The sequence below is a fragment of the Coloeus monedula genome, assembly GCF_965178545.1.
Source record: "Coloeus monedula genome assembly, chromosome: 2".
Classification (NCBI taxonomy): domain Eukaryota; kingdom Metazoa; phylum Chordata; class Aves; order Passeriformes; family Corvidae; genus Coloeus; species Coloeus monedula.
This window is the reverse complement of record NC_138782.1, coordinates 77,244,797-77,271,778: the sequence shown is the minus strand read 5'-3', so window position 1 is coordinate 77,271,778 and position 26,982 is coordinate 77,244,797. Positions and strand designations below refer to the sequence as shown.

At 34.5% G+C, this 26,982-nt stretch overlaps 1 protein-coding gene across 1 annotated transcript in view; it reads left to right on the top strand.

The window, feature by feature from the left end:
• Positions 1–26,681, top strand: part of GRIK2 (glutamate ionotropic receptor kainate type subunit 2) — a gene marked incomplete at both ends in the record, with an annotated part of 355,572 nt that extends 328,891 nt beyond the window's left edge. Inside the window, 2 exons of the mRNA XM_082276818.1 lie at positions 11,763–12,013; positions 26,517–26,681. Of these exons, the coding sequence (XP_082132944.1) occupies positions 11,763–12,013; positions 26,517–26,681 (416 nt within the window). The remainder of the gene's footprint in view (positions 1–11,762; positions 12,014–26,516) is intronic.
• Positions 26,682–26,982: the final 301 nt, after the last annotated feature.

The following is a 26,982-nucleotide window of genomic DNA, read 5'->3' as shown; positions in this document are numbered from 1 at the left end:
TAGTGGCATGTTTCCAAATATAGAAAATTTTAAATCAGGCACAGTGGGAAATATAAATTACTGAAGACAGATCTTTTAATAGATGCTTGTAATTTCAAATATTACAACTTAATATATTAAAAATACAAACAAATGAATAATTCATTTCCTAAATATGCAACAGCAAGTGAAAAGAACAGTCTTAACTCTCCCTTTGGAGTTCAGTCAGCCTCCTTCCTTTCTGCATTTATTATTCCAGACAGATTTTGCAACCTGTTTTTTTGGTAATCATCTAAAACTTAGTTTACTTTTGGGGCTTGCCTGTAAAATAAAAAGCCGATAAAATAAGAGTAAATGCCTTGTAAATGTGTGAATATCCTATAGATATGTAGGATGTTGTCCTCTATGTTTTGTCTAGCTTTTAAAAGACCAGAGCTTTGATATTTGCAATAGCATGTCTGAATAGGTTGTGTGGGAATGGTTCAAAGCCGCACCAGGAGAGGTTTAGGCTGGATATTAGGAAACATTTCTTTCTCCAGAGGGTAGTCAAACACTGGAACATGCTTTCTAAAGAGGTGGTTGATGCCCAAAGCCTATCAATATTTAAGAGACATTTGAGCAATGTCCTTACCAATGTACTTTTACTTGGTCAGCCCTGGATTGGTCAGGCAGTTGGACTAAATGATTTTTTAGGTCAGTTCAAACTGAAATATTCTATTCTATTCCTTGGATACCACTTTTTATGCAGTTTATTTTCTCTTTTTTCCTCTTTCTCCTTCTCTTTCTCTTTCCTTTTTCCTTTTGTCCCTTGTTTTTTTCTTTTTCCTTTTTCTTATGTCTTTTTTTTTTTTTTCTTTTACACTTAGAGAAGGTTACTAGATGCTCCCAAACTATTGAGTTGGAATAACTGAGTGCCTTCAGCTTACTTGGTATTCCAAATATGTTTTATTGTAGGTAATCAGACCAATCACATTACTTCAATTCTTGCCAATGTTCAGTTGTGACAGAGTTTTTTCTTCTTGGTAAGAAGATGAAGTTCTTCCTTGCTTTTCCAACTGCTTTCTGGAGACAGATTTGAAGGAAAAGACTTTTTCCTTAAAGAAATGTTTGACAAGAGACTTTTACATGCTTGACGCTGCCATTCTATGGTGCTCTTCACTGGTCCTGCAAAGGTGCACAAACATTCCTGCACATTTTCAGCCTTTTCCTCTAATTTTAATTTAATTCTATTAGAAACAACAGGGATAGCAAAGATTTATAGATCCGATTCTGTGAACCAGGTCATTTATTAAATCAAAACAAAATGAAAGAAACAAACAAAAAAAACAAACCCAAAACAAAGACTCCTAGGCATAACATTTCTGTCTCTACCATATGTAAATACAAAAGCAAGACTGAAATTTCACTTTCATGTCAAACTGCTATAGGGCTGCTGCAGTTCGCAAAAACTGACAGCTATATGAGCTGGTTTAGTGACCTAAAGTGCATATTTTTTTCATAAAATTATTTTGCTTCATATTTATCTACATAGCTGCTAATGAGGCTGGAAGACAACTATTCATAGTATGAAGGAAGAAGTGATAGCAGGCAAACATGGATGTGGAAGAGAAAATGGATTTCTGCACAGCAAGCTGTTAGGCCAAGTCTGAAGAAAATCCTGAGAGACTTTCGTGCTTTCTGATGGTTTCAAAAAGGTCTAATGTATCTCTCAGTAGCAGGAATAAAACAGTAGTTTAACAGATATGAGTAGATGCAGTGCAGGGGGGAGATGTCAAAGTGACTTTTCCATATGTTTAAATCTGTCTTTTTCCCAATATTTTCCATTCATTCTATGTCAAAGTTTGCAGAACTTGAGCGTCATCCCCTTCACATTGGTGTTTCTTTTTTTTCCTTCTTTTTCTTTTCTCCTGGAGGTCTAGGTTAAGGATCAAAGAACATTACGGTAGCAAGAGAGGCCCAAGAAGAGATAATACTGGCTTGTATTAAATACTTTTAAAAAGAAAGAAAAAAAAGGGATCCCATGGATCTTTTCAAAAGTAACTGTTTGGAGTTTTTAAACATTCCTTACTCTTACTTTTAAAAAAGAAAGAAAAAAAAGGGATCCCATGGATCTTTTCAAAAGTAACTGTTTGGAGTTTTTAAACATTCCTTACTCTTTGAAGCTAAGTCCTTACAGTAGCTAAGTCTGCTTTTTGTCTCCTGACATAATTCTCTTTTCACACCTCCACCAAACTTAAAAAGTGACATGTTTTGAAGAGTCGTTTTGAAAACTTTCCTTAAATCTCAGGCAAGACTAGAAAACAATGCTAGTGAGGACGATGACTGAGACTTGCCGGCACATTTATTTCAACTAATGCATGTGTTTGGCAGTCAGTGATCAATGCAGAACATAATTTTAGACACCTTTTTCTAGGAGACATGGGCAGGTTTTTTTTCTTAAATATTTTTGTTACTTCTCTTAAACATTAATTAAGCAATTTTCTAAAATCAGAATTATATGTTGCCTTGTTTGAAGAAATAAAAGAAAAAGAACACCTTAGGCTCCACAGAGACAGTTAATGAGATTTGCTTCTACTCTTCCAGTAACTCTGTTGTGTCTGACTCTGGTGGGTAAACAGAAGGTCTATTCTTTTTACACATATGTGATTAAATATATTTATGTAAAACCAGCAAAGTCACAGGTATGAATGATACAGAAACCTTTCAAAACACAGTCAGTTTCAGAAGTGAAAGGAATAAAAGGTAAATTATATATAAATTTAGTCCCCAAAGTTGTTAACGATACACTTGGCTGATGTAACTGAAAAAAAATTCTACATATCTGAAAATACTGAACAGTTCAGAAGTTTAAAATTTTCATTGTTGCAAATGTATTCCCAGATTTCTTCTGTAAAGTAGTAAACCCAGCAGTCAACACTGGCTGTCAGTTTAATCATTGTTGTGGTTTCAGACTCTGTAGCTATTTCCTGCTGATATTGTGTGGGACACTGAGGGTATCTGAGCCATCTTTGTTACCTGCTGTAAAGTACTGTTCCTGGAGAAAAATTTCCATCTCACAATCCAGTACTCTACTTAAAAACTGTCCATATTTTTTAATGTATATGTATATATTATACACTCTTATTTAATTTCAAAATTTTTTGGCACTTTGAATATAAATACTCAACATACAAACATTTTCCCCCTGCCTGTAGTTTCCAAGATCTAAAGTAGTAGTTGTAGTAATAATAAAAGTAATAACAATAATTCTAGGCAATAATTTGGTTTTATTGTTAAGACACCCTAGTTCTCTTGAAGCTACTTATTACCTTCAGACCATTCAAATTACATATTATGAACATTTTTTACTGGTCCTTGGAGATGAGACATATAAACAAATCTGTCTCTGCAGAAATAAATAGGAAACCATGTACCAAGACAGAATACCTTTTTCTTCTGCTTGCCTGCACTTAGTCTGTAATCCTTCATACAATCTGAACTGTAATATTCATCACTTATGCATGCATAAAAGTGCTGAGCTTCAGTCCTCCTGTAACTAAAACAAATTAATGCATTTGTCTTCATTAGTTGAACATAATGGGGAAAAAAAAAGAAAAAGGTGCAAATTATTTATTCTTATGCAGGTCAAGCCACGTATTGAAACCAATTTGAGAATTTCAACTGCCTGAGCAGTTAATTTATTATTTCTGAAATGTAAGAATGCGTACCTAACAAATTTGGTGAAAGAACTGTTTTTTATGGTTGCCTCAGGATTATGAGCATATTGAAGCACTATCTGGGAGGCATGCTGAGACTGAATTTTATATCAAGGAATTGTCAAAACACTTAACATCCAGTAGTTGATGTGAGCAGACTCTGCCTTAGAGAAGCTTCTTCTAGTAGGAATTTACGAAAAAGATGTAACCAAAGCAAAGACATGATTAAAACTTCATGTTGATGTTATTGTGCCTGGGGCCATTATGTATGACATTCATATATGTCGTATACATGGTCTAGGAGTAAGTCATATGAAAAGCAACTGAGGGAGCTGGGGTTGCTTAGCCTGGAGAAAATGAGGCTTAGGGGAGACCTTCAAGAAGGTCAGCCTTTCTCCCAGGCAACTAGCAACAGGACAAGGGGAAATGGCCTCAAGCTGCTCCAAGAGAGGTTCAGGTTGGACATATGGAAGAATTTCTTCACTGTGAGTGTTGACAAGCATTGAAATGGGGTGCCCAGAGAAGTGGTGGAGTCACCATCCCTGAAAGTGTTCAAGAAACAACTGGATGTTGCACTTTGTGCTATGGTTTAGTTGACAAGCTGGTGTTTCATCAAAGATTGGACTTGATGATCTTGGAGGTCTTGTCCAAACTTAATGATTCTGTGATTCCATGGGTCTATGGATTGCATTGACAAAGACTCATCTACAAATTTAAAATATCTCTGGCCTGATGCATTGCCCTCAATTAGAAAAAAATTGGTTTATTACATCCCAGCACATGATGTTTCCATGGTTTGCAGTTAGATGGACCCAAGTCCACTTCATACCTCACTTCATACTCATGATGAGACAGTTAATAGCAGGATATTCATTGTTTAGAGAATTTCCCTTTTAGCTTACCAAAGGATTGGGGTGTTCTTCAAGAGTGTTAAATGGGTTTTCAGGTCTGGACAGTTTTGTTATGACCTTACGCTTTTCTTGTCTTTCAATGTAATCTTATCTGCCTGACCAAAATTTTCACATATACCAGAAATGCTTGTAGAACTTCTTTAGGTTTCATTAATTCATCTGTTTATTGCTGGGTAGTGTTAGACAAATATTTCTTTCAGAGGAGGCTATATTTGCAAACCATTCATATGTGAGTGTCACAGATTTGCAAGGCGAATTGAAAAAAAGAAAGCACTGTATAAATATGGAATACTTTTATCTGTGGCAAAAATAATATCATTGATTTTCTCACTAGAGGTTTCAACAAAGATATCTTCCCATTCTGCAGCTGTGAAATTCAACAGGGGTAGAGAGATAATAGTGTATGATGATTATGATCTTTTCAAATTGTCTGTGATGTCAAAATGCATGAATAGTCTATGAAAAGTGTTACTAACACTCATTTCTTTGATCTGTCTAAGAGATGTGCTTTAGAGCAGTTTATAATGATAGTTTAAGGAGGGACTCAAAAAATTAAACTATGTTGAAAACAGGAAAAAGGGAAAAATAGAATAGAGTTTAACTGGCTAATACAATAATTTAATAATGATCTGAGTATTTACAATAGTTAAAAAAATCCACAAACACCTTTTTCATTCTGTTCAATTAATTTTGGTACCACAAAAAGAAACAGAAAAATGGTGTATATTTTGTATTAAACCTGTTATCATCATATCTTATTTAAATTATTCATCGTAAACAACCATTATCTTGTTTTGTTTTGTTTTATAATGTACTCACTGTGGAGGATAGATGTTTCAAGCTAGTTGCAAATTAATATTTTTCAGTATGTCCCTTTCCCTGTCCTAAAACAATAAGTACTTAAGAACACGAGAATGGCTACTGTAGTTCCAACTCCCGAATATTCATCTAACTTTGTTATCAATTATTTTGCATACTTATGACTGGGAAATTAATATGTAATCTCAGCTACATCATCCATCTTGGTTACATTTCAGCTTTATATACCATCATGAACTTTTAAATGATGGTTCTATAAAGAAATGACCAGAAATTAGCCTGAGCTTCGAATGGTTATGTATGGGAAGAGGTAAAAACAATTAGAGAAATTAGAGAAAGTGTTTTGATTACATTTAGCATAAAATACTGATTTTAAGTGTTTCCTGACTTACCAGCAACTTATCTTTTTCAAGCCATACATGTAGCTTGAAGATGAAATATATATGTATATACAGATATAGATATCTATCTATCTATCTATCTATCTAAATATCTATATCTATCAATATCTATAGCTATATCTATCTATCTATCTAACTATATATATATGTGAAGGTATAGTGAACAGCTTGGGTTTGGATTTTGTTTTGAATGTTTCCAGTTTTAATTTAGATATGGGGTAGTTTAGACTGCTGTAAACATCTACTAAGGATTTTCCATTACAGTAACTGCAACTTAATAAATATTTACTGTTTACACCATACCTGATATTAAAATATTATGATCCTAATGTAGCATGAGCTGTCTGGGTTAACAACAAGAATCTAGAAACATTGATTTTTTTTTTCACAAGAAAAGTAGATTTTGAAAAGGGAGCGAGGGATTGGGAACTGAGGGAATCCCTTTTCTTACTTCATATATTTCTTGGAGATTTTAGAACCCACAGATAGGAAGAATGAACTAAGCTATGTTGACCCTTCCTTCTGTTGCTTCCTTCCCATCCCAGTTGGAGAGGTTAAAGAAGGTTAGGGAGCTGAGGTGGCTGTAACTTTTAAAACAAAAATATTTCTGTGGAGATAAAGTACTTCCCCTACACCCAGTACCTAGTACTTTCCTGTGGCATGTTGTAACTGTGACTGTCAGTCTTTGTTACTGAGTGCTGACTATACTCTAGATTCCTGGAAGGTTTTTAGGCCCAGTGACATATGAGGCTGTAGGAAATAATTTTCCATGGTTCCTCATAATCTAAACATCTACTCCACATTTATGTGTAAATGAAATACTTCCCACATTGTTTCTGTCATGCCTATGGCTGCAGCATGCATGACACTTGCAAGAAACTGAACTCCACATAGCGTGTCACCAGTTATCTCCTAGGAAGGAATGTCTATTCCAAAGGATGGAACTAAATTTTGTCTTGTAAAAGCAATAGTAACAGATGAGCAGAGATAATAGAAAAATACAAACCCCAAAACTTTCAAATATGATATCGCTAAGCATGCAACCAGTTTGGTGGCAGAACATTTAGTCTGTGGTTCTTGATAGGGCTAAGCTATTGGATAAGAGAGATGTTGTTAGGCTAAAACTTAAATGATTCGCCCTTTCCCAGTAGTATATATGTTGTTAATCAGAATTCTTATGGAAATTTCAGGTATGCTTACACTGTGATGAGACTGTGATTGCAGTTGGTTGTATTTACACAAACTAACTTTAAGATAGATAGATCAGTCTGGTGTAACCACAACAGGAATGGGTTCATGCTGAATAAACAAACTCAAAACAAATAAGGCAGAACTCTCCCATTCTGAGTTTAGTGTTTTTTCCTTTCAACTGGTAAAACTAGAACTTGAATTGGTTGTTTTGTTCAACGTATACTAGTCACATACAGCTTCAAAACCTAGATATCTTTCCTGTTGAGTGTGGTTTTCTCCTTCCAATAAATACTTTATTACTCAGAAAAGTTCTAAATTATCTAAATTTTGTACCTAGGTTCTGAATGTGAACCTTTGTCTTTTGCTTAGGCCAACCACACAGCGTATGATATAATGTTGCAAGATAAATAAAATGGTCTTGGGGTTATTTATAACAAAAGAAAAAAAAATCAGGAATAAAAGATGCTAACAGTGGTCTCTGTGTATTCAGAATATAATTTACTATCTAGCAAATCAGAAGTATGCAAGTGTGTCCTGTGGGCATATTTTAAAATACTAGGCAATTCATAGTGATTCCTTTTGGTAAAATGGACCTGGCATGATGAAACCAAAAATTTCCTGGTTGAAAATTTTCTTATTGAAAGTGTTAGCAGACTGCTGTTCTTCTTTTTGATTCACTTAGGGTAAAAATATGCTCCAACTACTTTCTTATGGTAGAATGGGTAAAACAGACTAAAAGTAACCAGGCAGGAGATTTTACTAAGTTAAAATCTAGTAGGAAGCATTTTCAAGACCAGCTAGATCAGCAGAATCTCAAAATACTAATCTGTATGCAGTGAAGTCTCAATATAAAAAGCTTATGTGTTCATAATTTATGTTTAAACATATCATAATGTGCATAAATCTTTATATACTGAGACTTCAGGGCAGAAAACATATCTATGCATAGCTTCTGCAGTAACTCTGGGAGACTGTTTTGTAGAGATGCTTTAGAAAAAGGTCTTTTATGCAAATTTTCATTTTTATTTTAAATTTTCATAAGCAGGTAACTGCACTTAGAAGTTATTGCTTCCCCTCTTGAGGTTGTTGAACTTATGCAGGAAAGTACTAAGGTTTCTCTAATCTATAACAGAAGGGCTTAAAATTCTTCTGGCAGAAATTCTCATTCCTGCAAAAAGCAGCTGGAGTAGGATCCAATATCCAATAATGTATAGGTTTTATTCTGTAGGTCTCCAGTCCCAGTTTGTCATGGTAATACATAATCAGTTGATAGAGAAATAAAAGTGGGAGAAACAAACAAAAAAGAGGGGAGAAAAAGTCAGATATTTCCACACTGATCTTTTCCTTTTCTCTTCACTCAATGGAAGATTATATATTCAGTTTTTTCCCCTGATTTTGGAAGAGAGTTTTAAAAATCCATGTCTGTCTCCTCCCTGTCTTCTCTCCATGTACTGACTTGCAAGACTGTTTATTTTTCAACTGCTTGTCTTTCTATCGAAGGTTGAGATGTGAACTTTCTATGTCCTCATGTTGCAGAATTTTATTCTCTGTTTCTTTTATTTTTCTTTCTTTTTTTCCATACACTTTATTACTTCACTCTTATTCATACTATATGTATTTTGCAAATTCATTCATATGTATTTTTTGTGAGTCTTAAAGTTTCTATTTTCTTTTCATGGCTTTTTTGTTTTTGTTTTGAACAGTAAATTCTCTTAAATGAGAATTTAAATAAAATTCTATTAAACACTTTAGGTTTAAAAACATAAAAAACAGGACTTGGCCGTCTTCCAACACCTCATGGCAGGGCTCAAGTCATCTTTCAGTCATGTAATGAGAGTGATAGCGAAAATTACCCATAAATGTCAGAAATCTTTTGCATTTACTTGTTAACATTTTTCAGTTCTACAGGGAAAACAGCTGTTACATCCAGGGTGTAATATGGGGGCCTTGACCATATTCTCTATTTATTGTTTTTTCCTTTTTTATGCTACCTTTGTAATCCACAGATCAGATTGTGATACTTTTAGCCACTTCAGGTGCTTCTGGGTGGATTTTCCATTGCTGGGACTTGCAGTCCAGTCTGTAAGAGAAAAAAAGCTAGGAGAAAATCTAGTCTGAGGAAATAATATTGTTCATATGCTTCCTTTGTTCTCTTAATAGCTACTTGAATCAGTATAAACAGCATTAAAAATTCCTTTTTTTGAAGTATCAGATTATTAGGTGTACTTGGTATTTGCTGCAAAATGTAAAGCTATGAACTTACAACATTTGAAGTCCTTCAGAAATAGAATAGAACTACAGCATTCAGTGCTAGATTTTTCATGGGCATAAATTTTTAAATGCTTGATTTAACAGCAGCAATATATAATGCTGGTCATTCCACATTGATCCTTACTTGTGACAGGATCACTTCTTAGACAGGATAATAAGGTATAACAAATATAAACATTGCAGTAGAGACACCAAAGGCCCTGTAATGTGTCCATTCCACAACTATTTATGCAAAATTTTGCAAACCACCGACAGAAAGTAATACAAATCCTGTTGAACTAAATCACTCTTAGCTGTGTGTTTCTAATGCAACCCTCATAAACTTAACTAATTTTAGACTGTATTAGCCCATGCTTTATTGTTCTGTCTATGAATTCCTCAGTTAATTTTTTAACTGCTTCAAACAGACTACAATTGTAAGTGTACAAATCTGATCCCCAGAAAAATATAAATAATACATGAAGAATAGATGGTACTCACTATATTTAGGCCCACAGAAAGTGTGGAAACAAAATGCAAATCAGTTTAATTAGAAAGCAGCCTGTCAGATCAGAAGACAGCTTAAACTGGGTCCAAGACTATTTCTCTGAATCTAATGTTATTTAAGTTGTTGTTGTTAAATATTGATATGCAGTGCAATGTTGAAAATATCCCCAAAAGATTACAGAATGCACTTACACTTCCCCAGGCTCTTCTGGACTAATCACTTTCTTTCTTCCATCTGACTGAAGCAATGTGTCAAGTATAGGGTTTTGCACAGTTCCAGCATCATCAGAATGGTCTGAAATGATGTAGCTTAAGCCCTTGCATGCACGAGAGAGTAGAAAAGAGTTTGTTTTCCTTTCTTTCTGCTTCCTATATAGTCCTGTGCAAACACAGTTTGCCTCCTAGCACAGAACATAATAATTTTCTAAACATAGACAATAAATGCACAAGTCCTTGCAATTTAAATACTTTGAGGATGGCTCTTCCCACTTTTTATTCTTGAATAAAGGAAAAGGTGCTTTTGTAATTAGCAGTCCTTTCTATGTTCTATACTGGCACAGTAGTTTAGTTTCTTCTCAGGATAAGTTCTAGGTATGTAAAAAGAATTTGAAGAAATATGGAATAAGTTAAAAGAAATTTAAAAAAATAATATCTATGTTTTCCAACAGTTTAAAGACTATAAAACATCCTATCCATGCATTTCTTCAGCTCCTTCACAGTTGATCACAGTACATTAAACAGTTAAACAGGCAGCATCTCCCCAGCTGATACAGCGAATTTTTTTAAAAGGTTAACAAGTTAATGAAAATGTATTTTATTACTCAGCTGAAAGAAACCCTAAAAACTATAGCCAGTAAGTAGTATTATTATGATAGAAAGATAAGGGGAGGTCTTAATTCTAGAATTGCATTCATATCAACTGAAAGAGGGGATGCCATGCCTTTTCATCTACTCTTTTTCTTTCTTTCCTGAGATTTCTTAACCACTTTAATGAAGAGTCTTTTGTTCCTGTTTTTGAAGGAGGACAAGAAAAATGATGGCTTTGTTCTCTACTTAAACATTGCACAAGTCTTAACAGAGAAAGCACTTTTAACTGACGTGATTTACTCTCTAACATTAAGAAAATAAAAGCTTTCTCCATTGCCATTATTCAATTATCAATGTTGATTTTAAAATACTATTTGAAAAGCCCTTATGCACAATGTAAAGAAAAAGAGAGCAGATTATATACAAAGATATGACACCAGCCTTTGAACTGCCTCTTGAAGTACTGAAATGTTCAAAAGCTACGAAATTATCGTGTCATTTTAAAATACTGCAATATGAGAAAGAGATACATCAAAATATGATAATTTAATTCCCTGTTATCCAAACACACTTAACCCTATTCTTCTGAATGTATTGATACCTGGTACTGTTGATAAGTAAGTGCATGTTGAAAGGTATTTTAAGCGCCTGACAATATATCAAATAGAGACTTTTGTGGGTTGGTCCTGAAACATAAATTATTTTTCCCTCTTTTCATAAAATAATAGGATAAAGTGTTCATTAAATATCAGACCTTGTATTAGCTTTAGAGTAACAAGATATGAAGCAACAGCCTGTAGATTTATCTATATTGGACAAAATCTACTGAAGCACATTTAAACACTTATTGAGAAAAATAATTGAAAAAATTGAAAGAAGAATACTGTTTGGCTGAATATAATAGTTGGACATGAAGACATTTGAGACCATGGGACTAAATGTGATAGGAATTGTTGCATCAAGTGGCCTGGCTTACTGGCAACACCAGCTGGATCAAGATTTATAGATATATATTTTCGTGAGCAAGAGGGTTTGTATTTATGTGACCAGTGTGACTTTGTTGAGAATCAAATGGCTTTTTGATTAATATTATGGCTGTTAAAGATATAGTTTTTCATGAGATATTATTTATTCTTATTTGGAATAACTAACATTTCGTGTAATAAATTCCATGTGATATTTCTTCCCTGTGGTCTCTTCAGGTTCTCCATATAGAGACAAGATCACTATAGCAATTCTTCAGCTGCAGGAAGAAGGCAAGCTCCACATGATGAAAGAGAAATGGTGGAGAGGAAATGGTTGCCCAGAAGAGGAAAGTAAAGAGGCCAGTGCTTTGGGAGTTCAAAATATTGGAGGAATCTTCATCGTGCTGGCAGCAGGATTGGTGCTTTCTGTCTTTGTGGCAGTGGGGGAGTTTTTGTATAAATCAAAAAAAAATGCCCAGCTGGAAAAGGTAAATATTGTTATTACCTGTTTATTTTTTATTTATGGTTTATTTAAATAATTCTTTAATCATTTAGTGATGTTTAGTGAAATATAGGTGATGCATATTTACTGTTTATTCTTATAATAAAGTATTATATAACAAAGGATGACAGCAAAATATCCAAAGTTTTACATTTACGGCTTTTAATTTTTCTTCAATGTGTTTAATTGTAGCCAGATTTCAGGACAAGTGACTATTTCTCCTCTTATTCAAGCCTGAAAAAAGACAGCTTTTTACTCCTGGAAGTTCACTGCAGTTAATTTTATGGATGAAGAAGAAATCTGAAACTGTAATGGGAAACAAATTAATCTTCTACTGATAATTCTGATTTTTAAAAGACAAACTGTCTGTAGCTCAACGCAAAAATCTAAAAATGTCTTTATAGAAATGTTCTTTATAGGAGTTTATACTTGCAAAGTTGTCCTGGTAACATCTGGAAAAGATTACATGATTCTTTTTTTGCTGGGTTTACTACTGATATGATGTCATGTAATTTTAAACTGACCCAGTTTTGAAAATCCTATTGTTAACTTGTTCTGTACTTGCAATTTATACAACCAGAATACTGTAATTGTGCTAAGACTAGTGATATATTGAAAAATTTGTAGTTGAAATTATCACTTTTGCAAAATAATTAAATAAATCTTTCTATATGTATGTGCCCATGTCTAAACCTAAACTAAAACAGTGTATTTTATTGCTATGGCAAATTCTGAATTTTAAACCTTGAGAGAAACAGTTGGATTTTTCTAGGTCTTCTTTTTTTTTTGCCTTTTTTTTCTTTTTTGCTTTTGAGGAGATTGTGACCTATGACATTTTTGAAATTTATGTTTATAAATTTAATTTAATAAAATCAGTAGTAAATCCAAAAGCTATATTTATATTGGTATTTTTCCAGATGATGCTAGTGAGCTTTTATAACTTGAATCATTACTCAGAAAATTTACTATTTGTTTTCACTTCTTTTGAGGCAACCTTTTGGTACTCAAGTTTCCTGTTATAAATATACTGTTTGTTTTTTTTTTTTTCTAACACACACTAAGACAGTGTGAGGTTTCAAGGTCCTAAACACTGTTTGAACATGGGTACATTCATTTAATTGTTAAAGGACCCTTTAGGTCCTCTTCTTTACAATACTGCAGGGTAATTCCTTCTGTTAGCATACTATTGGAATGTTATGTTTCTGAAATGAATTTGTAAGGAAAAATATATCGGTTACTTAAGAAACCCATGTAAATATCAATAATTTTTATCCATTCCTAAAATGGATATGGATCTCATATGAAAATCAGTAAAATTTGGTTTAACTTTTCTGGATTTTTAGCAAGCACTCAATTAGAAAAATAAGATGATTTTGATAATAATTTTGTTACATGAGTTCAGTATTTTATAGGGTGTAAATACATATCTTATGTGATAATAACAGCATGTTGGAAATTGTGAGAGGAAGCAAACAGAAATTTTCTAATTTAGGATTTGTTTCCTTAAGTCCTTCAGTTTTGGTGGGGGAGAATGTGTTTATGTTTGTTTGGTTTGGGTTTTTTTTGGTTTTGTGGTTTTTTATTTATTTTTTCTTTTGTTTTTGCTTTTTTCCATTTGTTTGTTTATACGTGTTGGATAGAGATAGCAGTGACTTGAGGAATGTGACCTTTCAACAGCATTTGTTCCAGAAATGTTTCATCATGAAGTATTTAGGTATTTAAAAAGTCAGGAATAAATGTGAAGCAGTTGAGTTGAGTTGAATCAGGCCTCTCTCCTCTCTCTCCTCCTTGCCTCCAATCACTTACCTTCCATCTCCTGACTGCTACTCCCCAATACCCTGATATCAGCAGACCATTGAAATTTCAGTGCAATTTTATTTATGGAATGAACTTAAGAGGAAGATGACGCTCATGTCCCTATACTTGGCCTACCCCAGTGTCCCCTCACCCACTCTTCTTGCAGCACCCAAAGACCTTCAGAAAACATCTTTCAATCTCTCCAAGTGTAGCAGATCCCCTTTGCCTAGGACAGGGAGTAACAGCAGCCTGGAGAGAGATGAGAAATCCTATAATTTGTCTCCAGTCTCTACAAATCCTCTGCTGAGATGAGTAAACCATGCAAATAATCCTGTTTTGGATAACCCATGGGGAGAGAGGAGGCACTTATTTTTGGTAACATTTGTGGTTTCATCCCTTTGGAATCATTCTGTCATAGTGTTTGTCAATATTTGGAAACAGGGAAGATCAAAGGTCATATTAAGAGCCAAGGAAACAAAACGAATCAGATAAATTCAGCTGCTGAGTGCATAGAGTATCCTGAGATAAAAGTGGGCATGAGTGTTTGCTTTTTAATATGTACAAAATATTCAGTTGTACTTCCAGCAGGGAGGCAATACAGATTGAAACTGTATAATATAGATATGGGTTTTAGAATTTTTTATGTCACCCTGCTCTTGGAGCTTACACATAAACAGTGATATTGGCTGGTGTGAACCTTTTTGGAGGAGTGAAATCTTGAAAGGAATCAAGCTCAGAAAAGCAGCCGACAAAATGGTGTTATTTGCTAAAATAAAAAATGTTGCATCATGTAAACAAAGTGGTTCAGAACATCTATGCCCCTGATGTGTTTAAAAGTCCAAAGGAACCATATGATACTCCTGAGATTTTCTGGTGATGAAAACAGATGATTTTATGCCACCACAACCACTTTCCAGACAGATAGAAATTCCTCTTTTATTGATAACTTTCAAAAGCAAAGATAAGCCTGGATGTTATCACAGTTACACTGCCAGTCACTGACGCTTACTAAAGCTAGCTTGCCTGACAAATAAGTATCCTAAATTACTATTTTCTAGAAAATCCAGAAATTATGAATGTGAGAACAGCTGTATATGGTTTAAATTCTATCATTTCTAGCTGTTCCAAACTCATTGAACCTTCAGCAGGTTGGAACTAGATATGCTTGTGTAAAAATAACAGATGTAAATTTTACTAATTTTGAACTGTTAAGTACTTCAAATAATGTGAAATGAGACACATACCTTAACTATTTGTTAAGAGATGAGGTCATACACTTCCTATAGTGAAAAATTCTAGATTAAATCTTATACTGAAACAGTAACACCAACAAAATATTTCTGGAGTTATACAATCAAATCATAACATAAATTACATTAACCTCTCTTAAATATTTATTTATAGTTTATTATAAGACCAATAAAAACAATAACTACATTAATACTTGTTTATATTTCACATACATTTACAGGGAAGAAAAAAGCTATTGAAATTTCCATGTTAAATGATTCACTGCTCAGCTGCACAATTGAGTTGAGAAAGATCAGTGTGGATAATTTGTCTCACAAGGCACTATGACTGAGCACTTGGCGGGACTGGGCCCAAAGCAGAGATCAGTAGCTAGGAATATACATGTGTTACATATAAAACTGTTCTACTTACAACTGTAGATTCCATTTAACAAGAAATTCTGAATGCTGAGCTGTGACCCATATATGAGACTAACTATGTCTTTGGAGATGGCTCAAATTTATCTGGATGACTCTTGCCTGAAATGAATTGCCTACAATAATTTAGAATACTTTCTGCAAAATGCTAAAACCATGCTTTTGTAATGTAAGGATAGCAGGAACAGGAGTTTCTGGTCTTAACTGGCTCAAAAATTCATGCAGCTTTAATGAGCTGCAGAGTCTTTAGGTTATGGTACAATTTGATCTTAGACTTATTAGAAATTAAATGTGGTTCTGCTATGATTGGTAGTAATTCTGAATTTTCTACCTCACGCACACGTTTTGATAATGCGATAACCTGGAGTGTATTTTGGACTAGATAACTCGTCTAGTCTTGCATAGTACATAGTCTCATTGTTTCCTTCAGAGCAAGTGCTGGGAATGACAGAGCACTGTCCTTGTCTATGGTAGAATACTGATGTTCCAGTTGGCGCAGTGCAAAGGGGTAGGAGGAGATTGTAGGTCAGAGGTTGTCCTGACTGCATTCCTGCAGAGCAACCACAAGATGGTGCCTTCTAATTTCTGAGAGGGAATTTAATTGTCACTTTTTAATAAAATTTATGTCACAATGCTTACCTATTGTGTAATTGCAGCCTTTCTAAAAACGCTAAAGGCTCGTATTATTTCCCATTGTTTATGATACAAACATCTAATTATGTCATCTACTTGGAAACATGTTATTATCAGACCTTTTTTATCTAGCAAATCTTGACAATAAATGCTCAGTCATTTGCATTTTATAATTGCTTTTGCTGCTGAATGACCTGCTCCCTTATTTTCACAGGCACTCAGAGGGCAATGAATAAGCAAGGTTAGAAACAGAAGCCATTTAAAACAATTACTATGTCTTTTTTTTTTCTTTTTTTTCTTTAATTGATGTGCATCAACGCATTATGGGTCTATGTCCATTTCACGCATTTAGTTTTGTTTAGTTCGTATTATTATCATATAGGCCAGGGAAAACATTGACCTTGAAGACCATTAATATTCAGCATAATATATTGATAATTCTCAGTTTGAGAATTTATTGACCTTTCCTTTGATTTTGTGTGTTGGGGGTTTTTTTTTAAGTTTTCTCTGAGATTATTTCCATTTTCTTACCACTTTTACACAGTAATTAGATACTACTGTAAGTGTCAGCTGTGTGATAGAAACTACACGTGCACTGCTGAAAACATTAGGATGAAATTCACAGTATTGATGAAGGCAGTGCCACAGATATATCAATCATTCCTTGTTGTCACCCTTGTAAATTGTTGTCCTTGTGCCTATCCCGGTCAGGGTTTCTTTGGAGAGGGTGGCATTGGCTGGAGAAGTTATCTGCTAACCTGGCTTTATTAATGCAGTGGTCCCACAACTTTCCCAAGAGGAAAGGAGGGGCCAAGAGCTGATAGGCTGAAACAGCTGTTGCGCTGTTCCATATGCAGTTACACATCATCCTGATTTTTCTTCTCTCAAATATGATTTAACTGTTCTCGATTTGTTTACATGGAGTCAGTAGAAATGTTAATAAGAGTTTATTTTCCAAGGTCCTTCTGTGATCTATTTGTACTAGGATAAGTTTCATTCATTATGTCATACAGTGCTTCTTTTTAGAATTGATGTGAGCAAAGTGCAGTATATAGCTTGTCCTATATGGGTAGGACTTACAGGAAGAACTTGATAATTACTGGAATATTGTGATGCTTCTTTGTCAGCAGAATGTGTAGAAAGTAAATATTTTAATCATTGTTGTAATTGTTATCTTACCAACAGTGTAAAACCAAATTTCAACAGTTTCACATGAAAAAATGAAAATGTTTTAGGATCCTTCTTGTTTTACCATAATATTTCATGGTATGGTGGTTTGGGTTATTTTTCCAAATTTTATTAAATTAGCGTTCACTAAAGTATTTTTCTTTACTTTCTCAAAAAATGCAGTTATGTCAGTTTTTCTGGATTTCAAAAATATTCCTAAGAGTTTAATATCAAAAGCCTTTGAATCTGGGACAGTAATTTATAGTAGTTTTGGAACAATAGCAAAGTCAATCTCAGCCTAGTGATTTCTTTCCAGAGGGAGACAAGTTCAAAAGATTTTAAAGTTGAAAAGCCTGTTCCTCAGGCAACAAGAAACAAAAGAATATGGGCATTCTTGGTAAATTGAAGTAAAAGTTTTGGGATTTATATCCCAAGTAGCTTTTATACAATCTACAGTCAGTGATGTAGTCTGTATTATTGTGTCACATTTTTTAATGGAGTAACCTCAGAAATTTTAATTTTGGCTGGGAAAAGCAGCAGCTGGGACAGGTCATGAAAGAAAACATTTTTCCAACATTAGCACACTGCATTCTGCAGATATGCCATCGTAAAATTGGGAACTTCTATCATCCTGTAGTCCCCTGAACACTGTAAGAGTGTGTACAAACTTGTATGGGTAATTTGTGCGTAAGCATAGAGATTACCTGAATTTCAGGTATTAATTTTAATTAAATGCCCTCTTGGAAACCATGTAAGTATATATTAGAGGATATTTTCTAAAGGGAGAAACTGTTGCAAAACCCAACAAATCAAAACAAAACTCCCCAAAACCAAAATCAAATCGACAGCTTACACCTCCAAACACCTTTAACACAAGAAAAAAAAAAAAATGGAAAAAAGCAAGTTACCAACTGTGGCATTTTAAAGTAATTTTCAAACAATAAAACACTAAAACCAAGACTCTTTTGGTTTTTGATTGCCATTCAACTAGTATCTATATGGTAATAGACCTTTTTTCTGAGGTATTTTTAATATCTTAATTTGTGTCTTTCAAAAAACAACAGAAAATTTAGAAGTGTATGTAAAGTTGACCATTACACGAGTACATAAGTATACAAGTACAGGAGGTTCACTATAGTTCCATAGTCATTCAGTCAAAGATCAGAGCTTAAATCATAGGTCTGAGTTATGGAATATTTTAAGTTTGACAAGAATTTGAAGTTGTATAAAAAAAATTTGTAAACCCCTGCAATTTCCTTACTTTATAGCAAATATAGTTCACTTTCACTCATCAGTAGAAAGAACCATGTGCATTATATAATTATTTTCTCCTCTGATAAGAATATTTTCTTCATTCTAATGAAAAAAATCAGATCATAGAACATTTGTGTCTTTCTAATATTTTTTCATTGTCTTCCTCTAAATATTACTTTAGCATATAATATTTTAATATAGAACATTATACTTTCAGTTTTGAATTGATCAGCTATACTGTAGTTATGTGTAGTAGCAAATACAATTTAGTTCAGCTGATTTATTTACTTTGACTTTACAGGTCAGCAAAGTAACAACAAGCACTTCCAACTACCTTTTAGATTGAGAAAATGTCAGATGAAACCATATAATTGTAGAGAAATGGCTGCTAAACCTTTTGAGATTATGCACTGCAATATGACAATAATAGTGTTTCCAAAACAGTAGAAAACCTTGGCATTAAGTTAATACTAATAGTCTCTCTCTGTTCAATATGATTTGAGGCCATGGCAAATTTTTTTAGTTCATATTATCACACTGAGCTATAACAATAGTATAAATTTTTGTAATGAATAATGTACAGAGCACTTAAGCTGAGCAAAATTTGAAAAAAGGTGTTTAGAATTCAGGTACGAAAGGTTATATTTATTTTCTAAAATGTCTCTGTAAAATTAACTATTTATTTACAAATTTTGCTATACAAAGCATTTTAATCCAGATAGATTGGTACTACAAAGCATCAATTACATATCATCATCATTTCCTTTCACCATGCCTGGTGATCAACAAACCTGACATTCCTTGGACAATAAGAATGAATTTAGATGTAGGATCAAAGATCATTCAACAGGTGAATGAACCTTCACATCCCATGGCTGAGAATACAAGATCTTAGGGGATTGACTCAGTGCAACCAGGATCACCTCTGCTGAAAGGCAGAGAATTATCCTGCGCAGCTGTGATTGCAAAATACAGACCCATTAACATTGCAATGGATGTTGTTCTAAACCAGTTAGGCAGTGCCAGATATTCTGCTATTTATTTTCTCACTGGCAGCTGCATGGCTGAGGTACTATTAATTGCTCTCAGTCCTTATTAAACACCTGTGAGTCATGTGTAGCCATTGTCCAGGGACATGAGACAGCAGTACTATGTTCTGGAAGAAGATCTGGACTGGTGTGACACGGTTTACATCAGTGGAAATTATTGCCTCTGACTGAAACACTTATGACAAATAGCACTTATTGCCACTCTTTCCATTTGAAAACACAGACCCAAACCTGGAGAAATGTGAGACTTTCAGCCTCTTCCAGAAGAGGTTGAACTGACAAACGAGGACAGAAGATATCTTCTGAGTGCTTGCCTTTACCTATCCAACACAGAACCTGTCTCCCTGGGATTAAACTGCCATCACCCCCCTATATCAGCCAGGCACTGGAAGCTCAAAATGACTGCACCATCCTGGTCTGACAGTAGAGTAGGACTGTGTATCATCTGCGTGTCAATGACACCACAGCCCAAATTATTTCATTATCTCCTCAGTGGCCTCATATACATGTTGAAAGGAGAGATGACAGGATGAAACCTTGTGGAATCCTGCATGAGAGAGAGCCCTCGGGGCTGATGAGCAATTGCCCTATGCCATCCTCTGGAATTTCTCTGAGAGGAAAGAGTGGAACCACACAAGTGCAATCCCTTCTGCCCCAGCCTAGGTCCACAGGTGAGTCAGAAAAATATCATGGTCAGTGTAATGGCCAGAAAGGCTGCTGGCAGAGCTAAACAAAACCACTTTGAAAAAGCTTTCTGCTATAATAGAAGTTCCCCACCAACCACAGGAAGAAGGGTAGATGTCAGGATGGAAACAAGGAAAATAGCTTCAGAAGACTTTAAATGAACTCAAGTGTTGCTTTCCTGGAAGTCTCTGTCATCCACCAGAGTGCATTTTGTTCTGTTAGGAGAGTGGCTGAATTGTTTTTTGGTGGGTTTTGTTTGTTTGTTTGTTTGTTTTATGTGGGTTTTTCTGATACCAGTTGATAATTTATTTAAGGCAAGCTGGAATTTTATTGTCCCACTGGGAGACACTTACAATAAACACTAGAAGTGGCCTGCAATGAGGTCCTGTATGTCATCCAAGTTCATCTCATAACTCTAAAACTCAGCAAGCACTTCAGCCTGTGGAAAATTGTTTCAGTGTTGTTTTGTTATAGGAAGGGTCAGTCCCATCAGACTTTTGTTGATCCTCTCCTCAAATAGCTACGAAAGTCCTTGAAACAGCCAGCATTCAGTCACAGGGTAAAGCACCTCATGCTACATCAAGACGTCTGCAACTACTCTACTGGTCGTGACTTTGTAGATACTATGGTGAAAGCAAAGCTTGATCTGTGGAATTAAAATTTTCACTTTGCTTGATATTATTGTCTTCATTTGAGTGGGCAGTGAAATTTGTGTTTCATACAAGTGACATCTATTTTGGTCTGAAAATAACTTCCTAAAATGGTTGCTCATTCTATTTCTACCAAGAAACCAAATAATTGCTAAATCTAAAATTGAGAATATACTGGTGATATGTTCAGGTAATTGGTGTGGATTCAGTCTGAAGTGTACTTGTGCATTATGCTTGCTATGGGTTGAAACTGTACTGCACCAGAAAAGTCAGTGGCAAAATATTTTTAATGTAACTATATTATGCATATATAGATATGTATAGCATGCACATATATGTGCAACCTTTGATCTACAGTCATGCTTAAGAATAGGTATATAACTAAACAACCTAAAAATCTGATCATTACAAGTACACTTCAACTTCAAAATGCTTGTACTTTAACTACCATGATATGTGATTTTACTTTTCTGAGGTTATTTTCTCTTCTTTAATTGTTCATCTCTTTGTGATCCTACGCCAATGTTCTGATAGGATTTGTTTTTCTGTCTAGAGAGTTTAAGACTCACAGGTTTTCCATATACATATTTAAAAGCCCTGAAGGAGTGGCATAGGAATCAGAAACTGATTAGGAGGGAGAGTCAGGGTAGGACTGCGCATTCATTCTCAGCTAACTTCAAGACAAAAAGCAGTTTGATTGATATGTCCTCCTAGATACTAGAAAAATGACCCATAACACAACAAGACAATGCAGGATTACTGCTGTTACTGCCTTAAGATAATTGAACAAATTTCCAAATAATGTCTGACAGATAAGACTAGAAGTAATGAACTTCTCAGTAAATCTTAAATATTTCTATTGAATGTTGAGAGTCAGCTTTATATTATCTGCATCAAAGAAGGGAAAAACATTAACCAGTGATTGGAGATTTTTTTATTTAAAAGACAGTGACTCTTAACCACTTAAATCAGAATGTTTAGACGGGTGCAGACATGCTGTTCTGTCTTCCTGTTGCTCTTTTTAGGCTGTTAAAAGAAAAATCTATGGTGATAGTCTCATAATTCTGTGTCTAACAAATGCTATTTTGATTTCTAAATACTTTTCTAAATTCCCATAAAGCAAAATACTGAAAGCAGCGTAAGTATTATCTACCTTTCACATTAATACACTTGCAAAAATACATATTTTTTCTCATGCAGTAAAGCTATGCATAAGCTGTCTAAACAGCTTGTAAGAAGCGGTAACATTTTGCAAAATTCTCATCTTGATTCTTCATGACTTATGAGATGTCAGCTGTGGCAAAGAATGTCAGATGTGTCAGTTACTTCTTTATTCATCTTAAGGAGATTAACTTTTTCATAATTGTTTTGTGTTAGAAAGCTAAGAACTACAGTTCTGATTAAAATTATCTTTTGTACACTTTTCTTCTAATGTTTTATCATGATATGTTGCAAAAAACCAGATGCACTTATGTGCACTTGGTTTAGAGAGCTGTATGCTGTCCTTAAATTCTAGCATTTGATTATACCTAAGATGACTTGGAAGCAGCATTTACTTTCTGGTAGCATTTAAGAAGACAACTTATGATTTTGTAAGGGTTAGTGAAAAATCGATAATAATTGATGTTCTTGTAACATGCCTGCAGTGTGGAAGGTAAGTTGGGAGCAACAGGTTATTTTCTTTGAATTAAGTGGAGAGTCTTGTACTATATACTAAAGTGCTCAATTCCATGACGGACAACAGTTTTGAAATGTAGTCTTTCAGTTCTGTAAACATTTTGCTGTTTTTCCCTAGCAGTTGAATTCAGGATCAAGACATTGGATTATCTTTTCTAAAATCATATCTGAAAATGTCTTCTATCTGTCACCAAAAAAATATTCTACAGCTGCTTCTTGTTTTCATGTCTTATTATTCCAAAAATTGTATCCTACCAGTGAAAGAACACAAAGTTAACTGTATAGAAAATGGAGACTACAGAGATTGGAATTGAAATTAGACAAAAAAATTGATAATTTCATTTTTAAAAAGTAAACCATAATGTAGTCCTTTCTGAAATTTATTGAATATGACTTTTGTAATATGTGTGAGAACTCTTCCTTATATTTCTCAGAGAGAACCCAAAGAAGAAAAAAGATCTGCATCATGAACTCTAACATAGCCTTGAAATAATATTTTTTAAATACATGAGTATTTCAGTGCGTGAAATTTGAAACAAACAAACAAACAAAAGATGTGTAACAATACTCTTCATTGGAAACACTATTTTTATTACTGTATGTGAATAAAAGTTCCCATAAACAATTCATTAAAAATAATTTGAAAATATAGAATGGAAGAATATTCTATATAAAATGATTCTCTCAAAGTTGTGGCATCTGCCTTATTAAGACTGTCAGTCATTTAAACATTACTCTTTTAATGAGTTTTTATAGCCAGGTAAAATTCTCAGATAAAATGTGTTGGCAAGTTATTTGAGGTCTCATTTTCAGGGTATTTCAGAATGTTGACATGTATTTCCTTACTTCTTGAATGTTGGTTGTAATCAATTTCCTACTGATATTACCTAAAAATGTACACCCTTTGCAGATTTTTTGCAAAGGTTTTGGTGGACTGATGCCTCTTGAAAAGTATTCATTCTAATTTGGCACTCTTCTTAGACATCTTGGCAAAAAAAAAGACAAGACACACAACCTTGAAAGTTTTAAGTGCTAATGCATCATTTTAAAATTTAGAGAGATTTTGTTCATCACAATATTTCAGTTAGGTCTTTAATTCCAAAGGTGAGAGCCATATAATGGCTACAAGTGGTGTAGTGCTGAGTTGCACCATTTACCTCTTAATGGATTCCCTATGAAATTCCTGAGTTATATGCTAGGTTCCTCACATAGTGGAAATTCCAAGATCTTCAAGCCTTAGCAATTTAGCCTGTAAGTCACTAGGGAATACTAATTTAATCTTTTCCTTTTAAAATATTTCAGGGTTAATTTCAATTTTGTAATCATAATGGCAGTTTTGATGTCAAGCAACAGCTCTTTATTAGAAAAAAAGGGGAAGTCTAAGAGAATTGAATATTTTCTTTCAAAGTATAGCTGGATAAGGAGGTACAGTTTTCTGCTTTCTACAAAATGCTCAGCAAAGATACCTTATGCTTTAAGAGCTGACATATTAAATTCAGACCATTCAATTAGGAATTTTAGCCACCTCATTCACACAAAGAACGCTGTCTTGGATGTCAACCTAGTGCACATTGCAGAGCTCACTTCAGCCAGAAACACCAAACTTTCACCTCTCAAGGACAAGTACTTGACTCTGAACCAGAGAGGTATACCTCCTTCTCCTTTGGACTCACAGCTTATTTTCTTAGTTGTAGGTGTTAAAACCTTTTCTGTTGTAAGTTGAATAGGCATTATTCCTTTATTTCAAACTCAGCAGGAGAAAGAAATGCTTCAAAGGAAGAGTATCACAGACAGAGCAAGACTGTCCTTTCCTTCGCTTCCCACCTTCCTGTATCCTGATTCACACAAAGGATTAGGGAAGGGTGCATTTGTTCAGGATCTGATGAATTCATGTTCAGTTCTAACTCATGAATAAGAAAAATCATGTTTGCAGTCTTCTGCACAAAACAGAATTTCATGTAATACTATTGAACTCCTCAGTGAAACAAGAACTACCACTGAAGCCCTTCCTCTGCTGCTGTCTGCTCTCCTTCCTAATCCACAGAACAGTACACATTTTCCTGTCCCCCCTTCTCTCTCTCTGCCTCCGTTAACTGCTACTGTGCCAAGTGGAACAGGATTGTAGGCCCCAACTGCAAGTGAATTTACCTTGGAATGGTCTAATACCTGTAGGTTATAGCTGTTTACTGAGACACTGAAGCTTAAATTTCTCTGGTAGAAGACGCTGTTATATTGACACTCTTAAATGTGAGTCATGTTCAGCTCTAATGCTCCAGCTGATGACTGGCTGCACAGAAGAAAAGGATATCTGCCTCGTATTCTTCTTTAGCAGTTGCCACATTTTTTAAGGAACTTGGTTTGTTAGTTCCTCTCAGAGCATAACTATTGTGTTGATAACCGTGTGTAGAGAACTGGAATGTGAATTCTGATAGGATCCGGGACTAAGCCAAGCACCAGTGTGTTTCACAGAATTTCTACTACTGCCAAATGACCTAGCTGTAAAATGTAATGTGGAAAGCTGAGTGCTTTCAGCCCTGGAGGTTGGAAGCTGAATGCAGACTTTTATAAATACAGATTCAATCTAGGTTCCCAAAGAACTAGGTAGGGTAAGGTGCTTAAATATTTTCTGGATCTAACCTGCAAGCTTCAGATTTGTATGAAGATATAACAGATCAGAAATAAAGCAGGATTTTTATTTGAAAGGTAAAGGAGACAATTATATATTGACTACCACTAATTAAGCAAAATAAAAAAAATGATCATGAGATAGTTATAGTAATTCTAGGTGCTTTGACTTTTTTGGTTCTTGTTTGATAGGTTGCTTGTTTGTTTTTCATTTGTTAATTTACCTTTTTTCCTGATCATCTTCCTGGCATGGAAATTAATTATTAAGAGAGAAAAATGCAAAGGGTCACACCTCAAATTTATTTTGGGTGAGGGCAATTGTCAGAGGCTTGGCTTAACATCTCAGCTTCTGGGATGTGTTATTTAGTTGTACATTTCTTCATTAGCTGGAAAACGTTTAAGTTAAACTATATGATGCAGAGCCCAAAAGTGAGACTTTTTTTCCTTACTACCATATGTCATTCCATACTCCAATTCTCACACTGAGACAAGTCTAATTGCTCAGCACACTATTAGCAGTTGAAAATTCAGTGAGACTGAGGGAATAGGGAGATTTTACTTTACCTTTCAAATTGCTTGCACTGCAAAATGGAAAAAGGGCTTTGAGGATTTGACGGAAATTTTAATAAACTTTTTCTAATAATATGTTTTTCATAAAGATCAACAAAACTGAATTCTTGGGGTTTTTTTTTGCCAACACATACTCCATAAATGATAATCACTAGTGGGAAAAATGTTTATGTACGGAAGATATTATAAATAACAGAGTAAATATTAGTTTTCAGTAATGGATCTGGATTTTAACAGTATTTAAACATGAATTCAGGTGAACTTCTTATACTAAACCTTAATGTTTTGTTGAAGAACACTTGTTTTAGTCACATAGAAATGCAATTATTATTTTGAAATATGCTTAAGAGGATTTTACTGAATGCCTAATATACATATTACATTCAGATACTGTACTGTAAGTCTAACTTGTTGACAGAAAATCTGCTTGAAATAATTATATGTAGCATATGCATCCAGAGTCAGTACCTGCCATAAAAATAATTGTAGAGGCAAGGTGATTTTTACACTGAGCCATCACAGTTCGATAAGTAATTTTGATTATTATGTGATGTATATTGTAAAGATAACAACTTGTTTTGAGCTTCAGACTGAGACAAAGAAAAGACTGACAAGGCTGTGCCAGTACAGTAAATCTGCTTCTAGGCATTGCAGTTAGTAATTTCTTACAGCTGTTTTGTTTTTTTTCTTTCTTGTTCCTCTCTTTCCTTCTGTAGAGGTCCTTCTGTAGTGCCATGGTAGAGGAGCTAAGGATGTCTCTGAAGTGTCAGCGTCGATTAAAACATAAGCCACAGGCCCCTGTTATTGTGAAAACAGAAGAAGTTATCAACATGCACACGTTTAACGACAGAAGGTTGCCAGGTAAAGAAACCATGGCATAGAGCTGGGAAGGCAAATACCCCAAGCACAAACTGTCGTCTTTTTTCCAAACAACCTTGCAAGAATGTTTCCTGTGGAAATATGCAACAAGTGCAAAATAAAATGAGTTACCTCATGCCGCTGTGTCTATGAACTAGAGACTCTGTGATCTCAGCAGTTGCAATGGCCAGACTCGAATCACAAGCATCATGGATCAACCAAGTTATGCAGGGTTAACACTGTTTGTCATGGGTTTCCACCATTCTGAATGAATGAATGTTCCATGTGAGTTTTGTGGCTGGTTTCAAATGCAGTCTCAGTGAG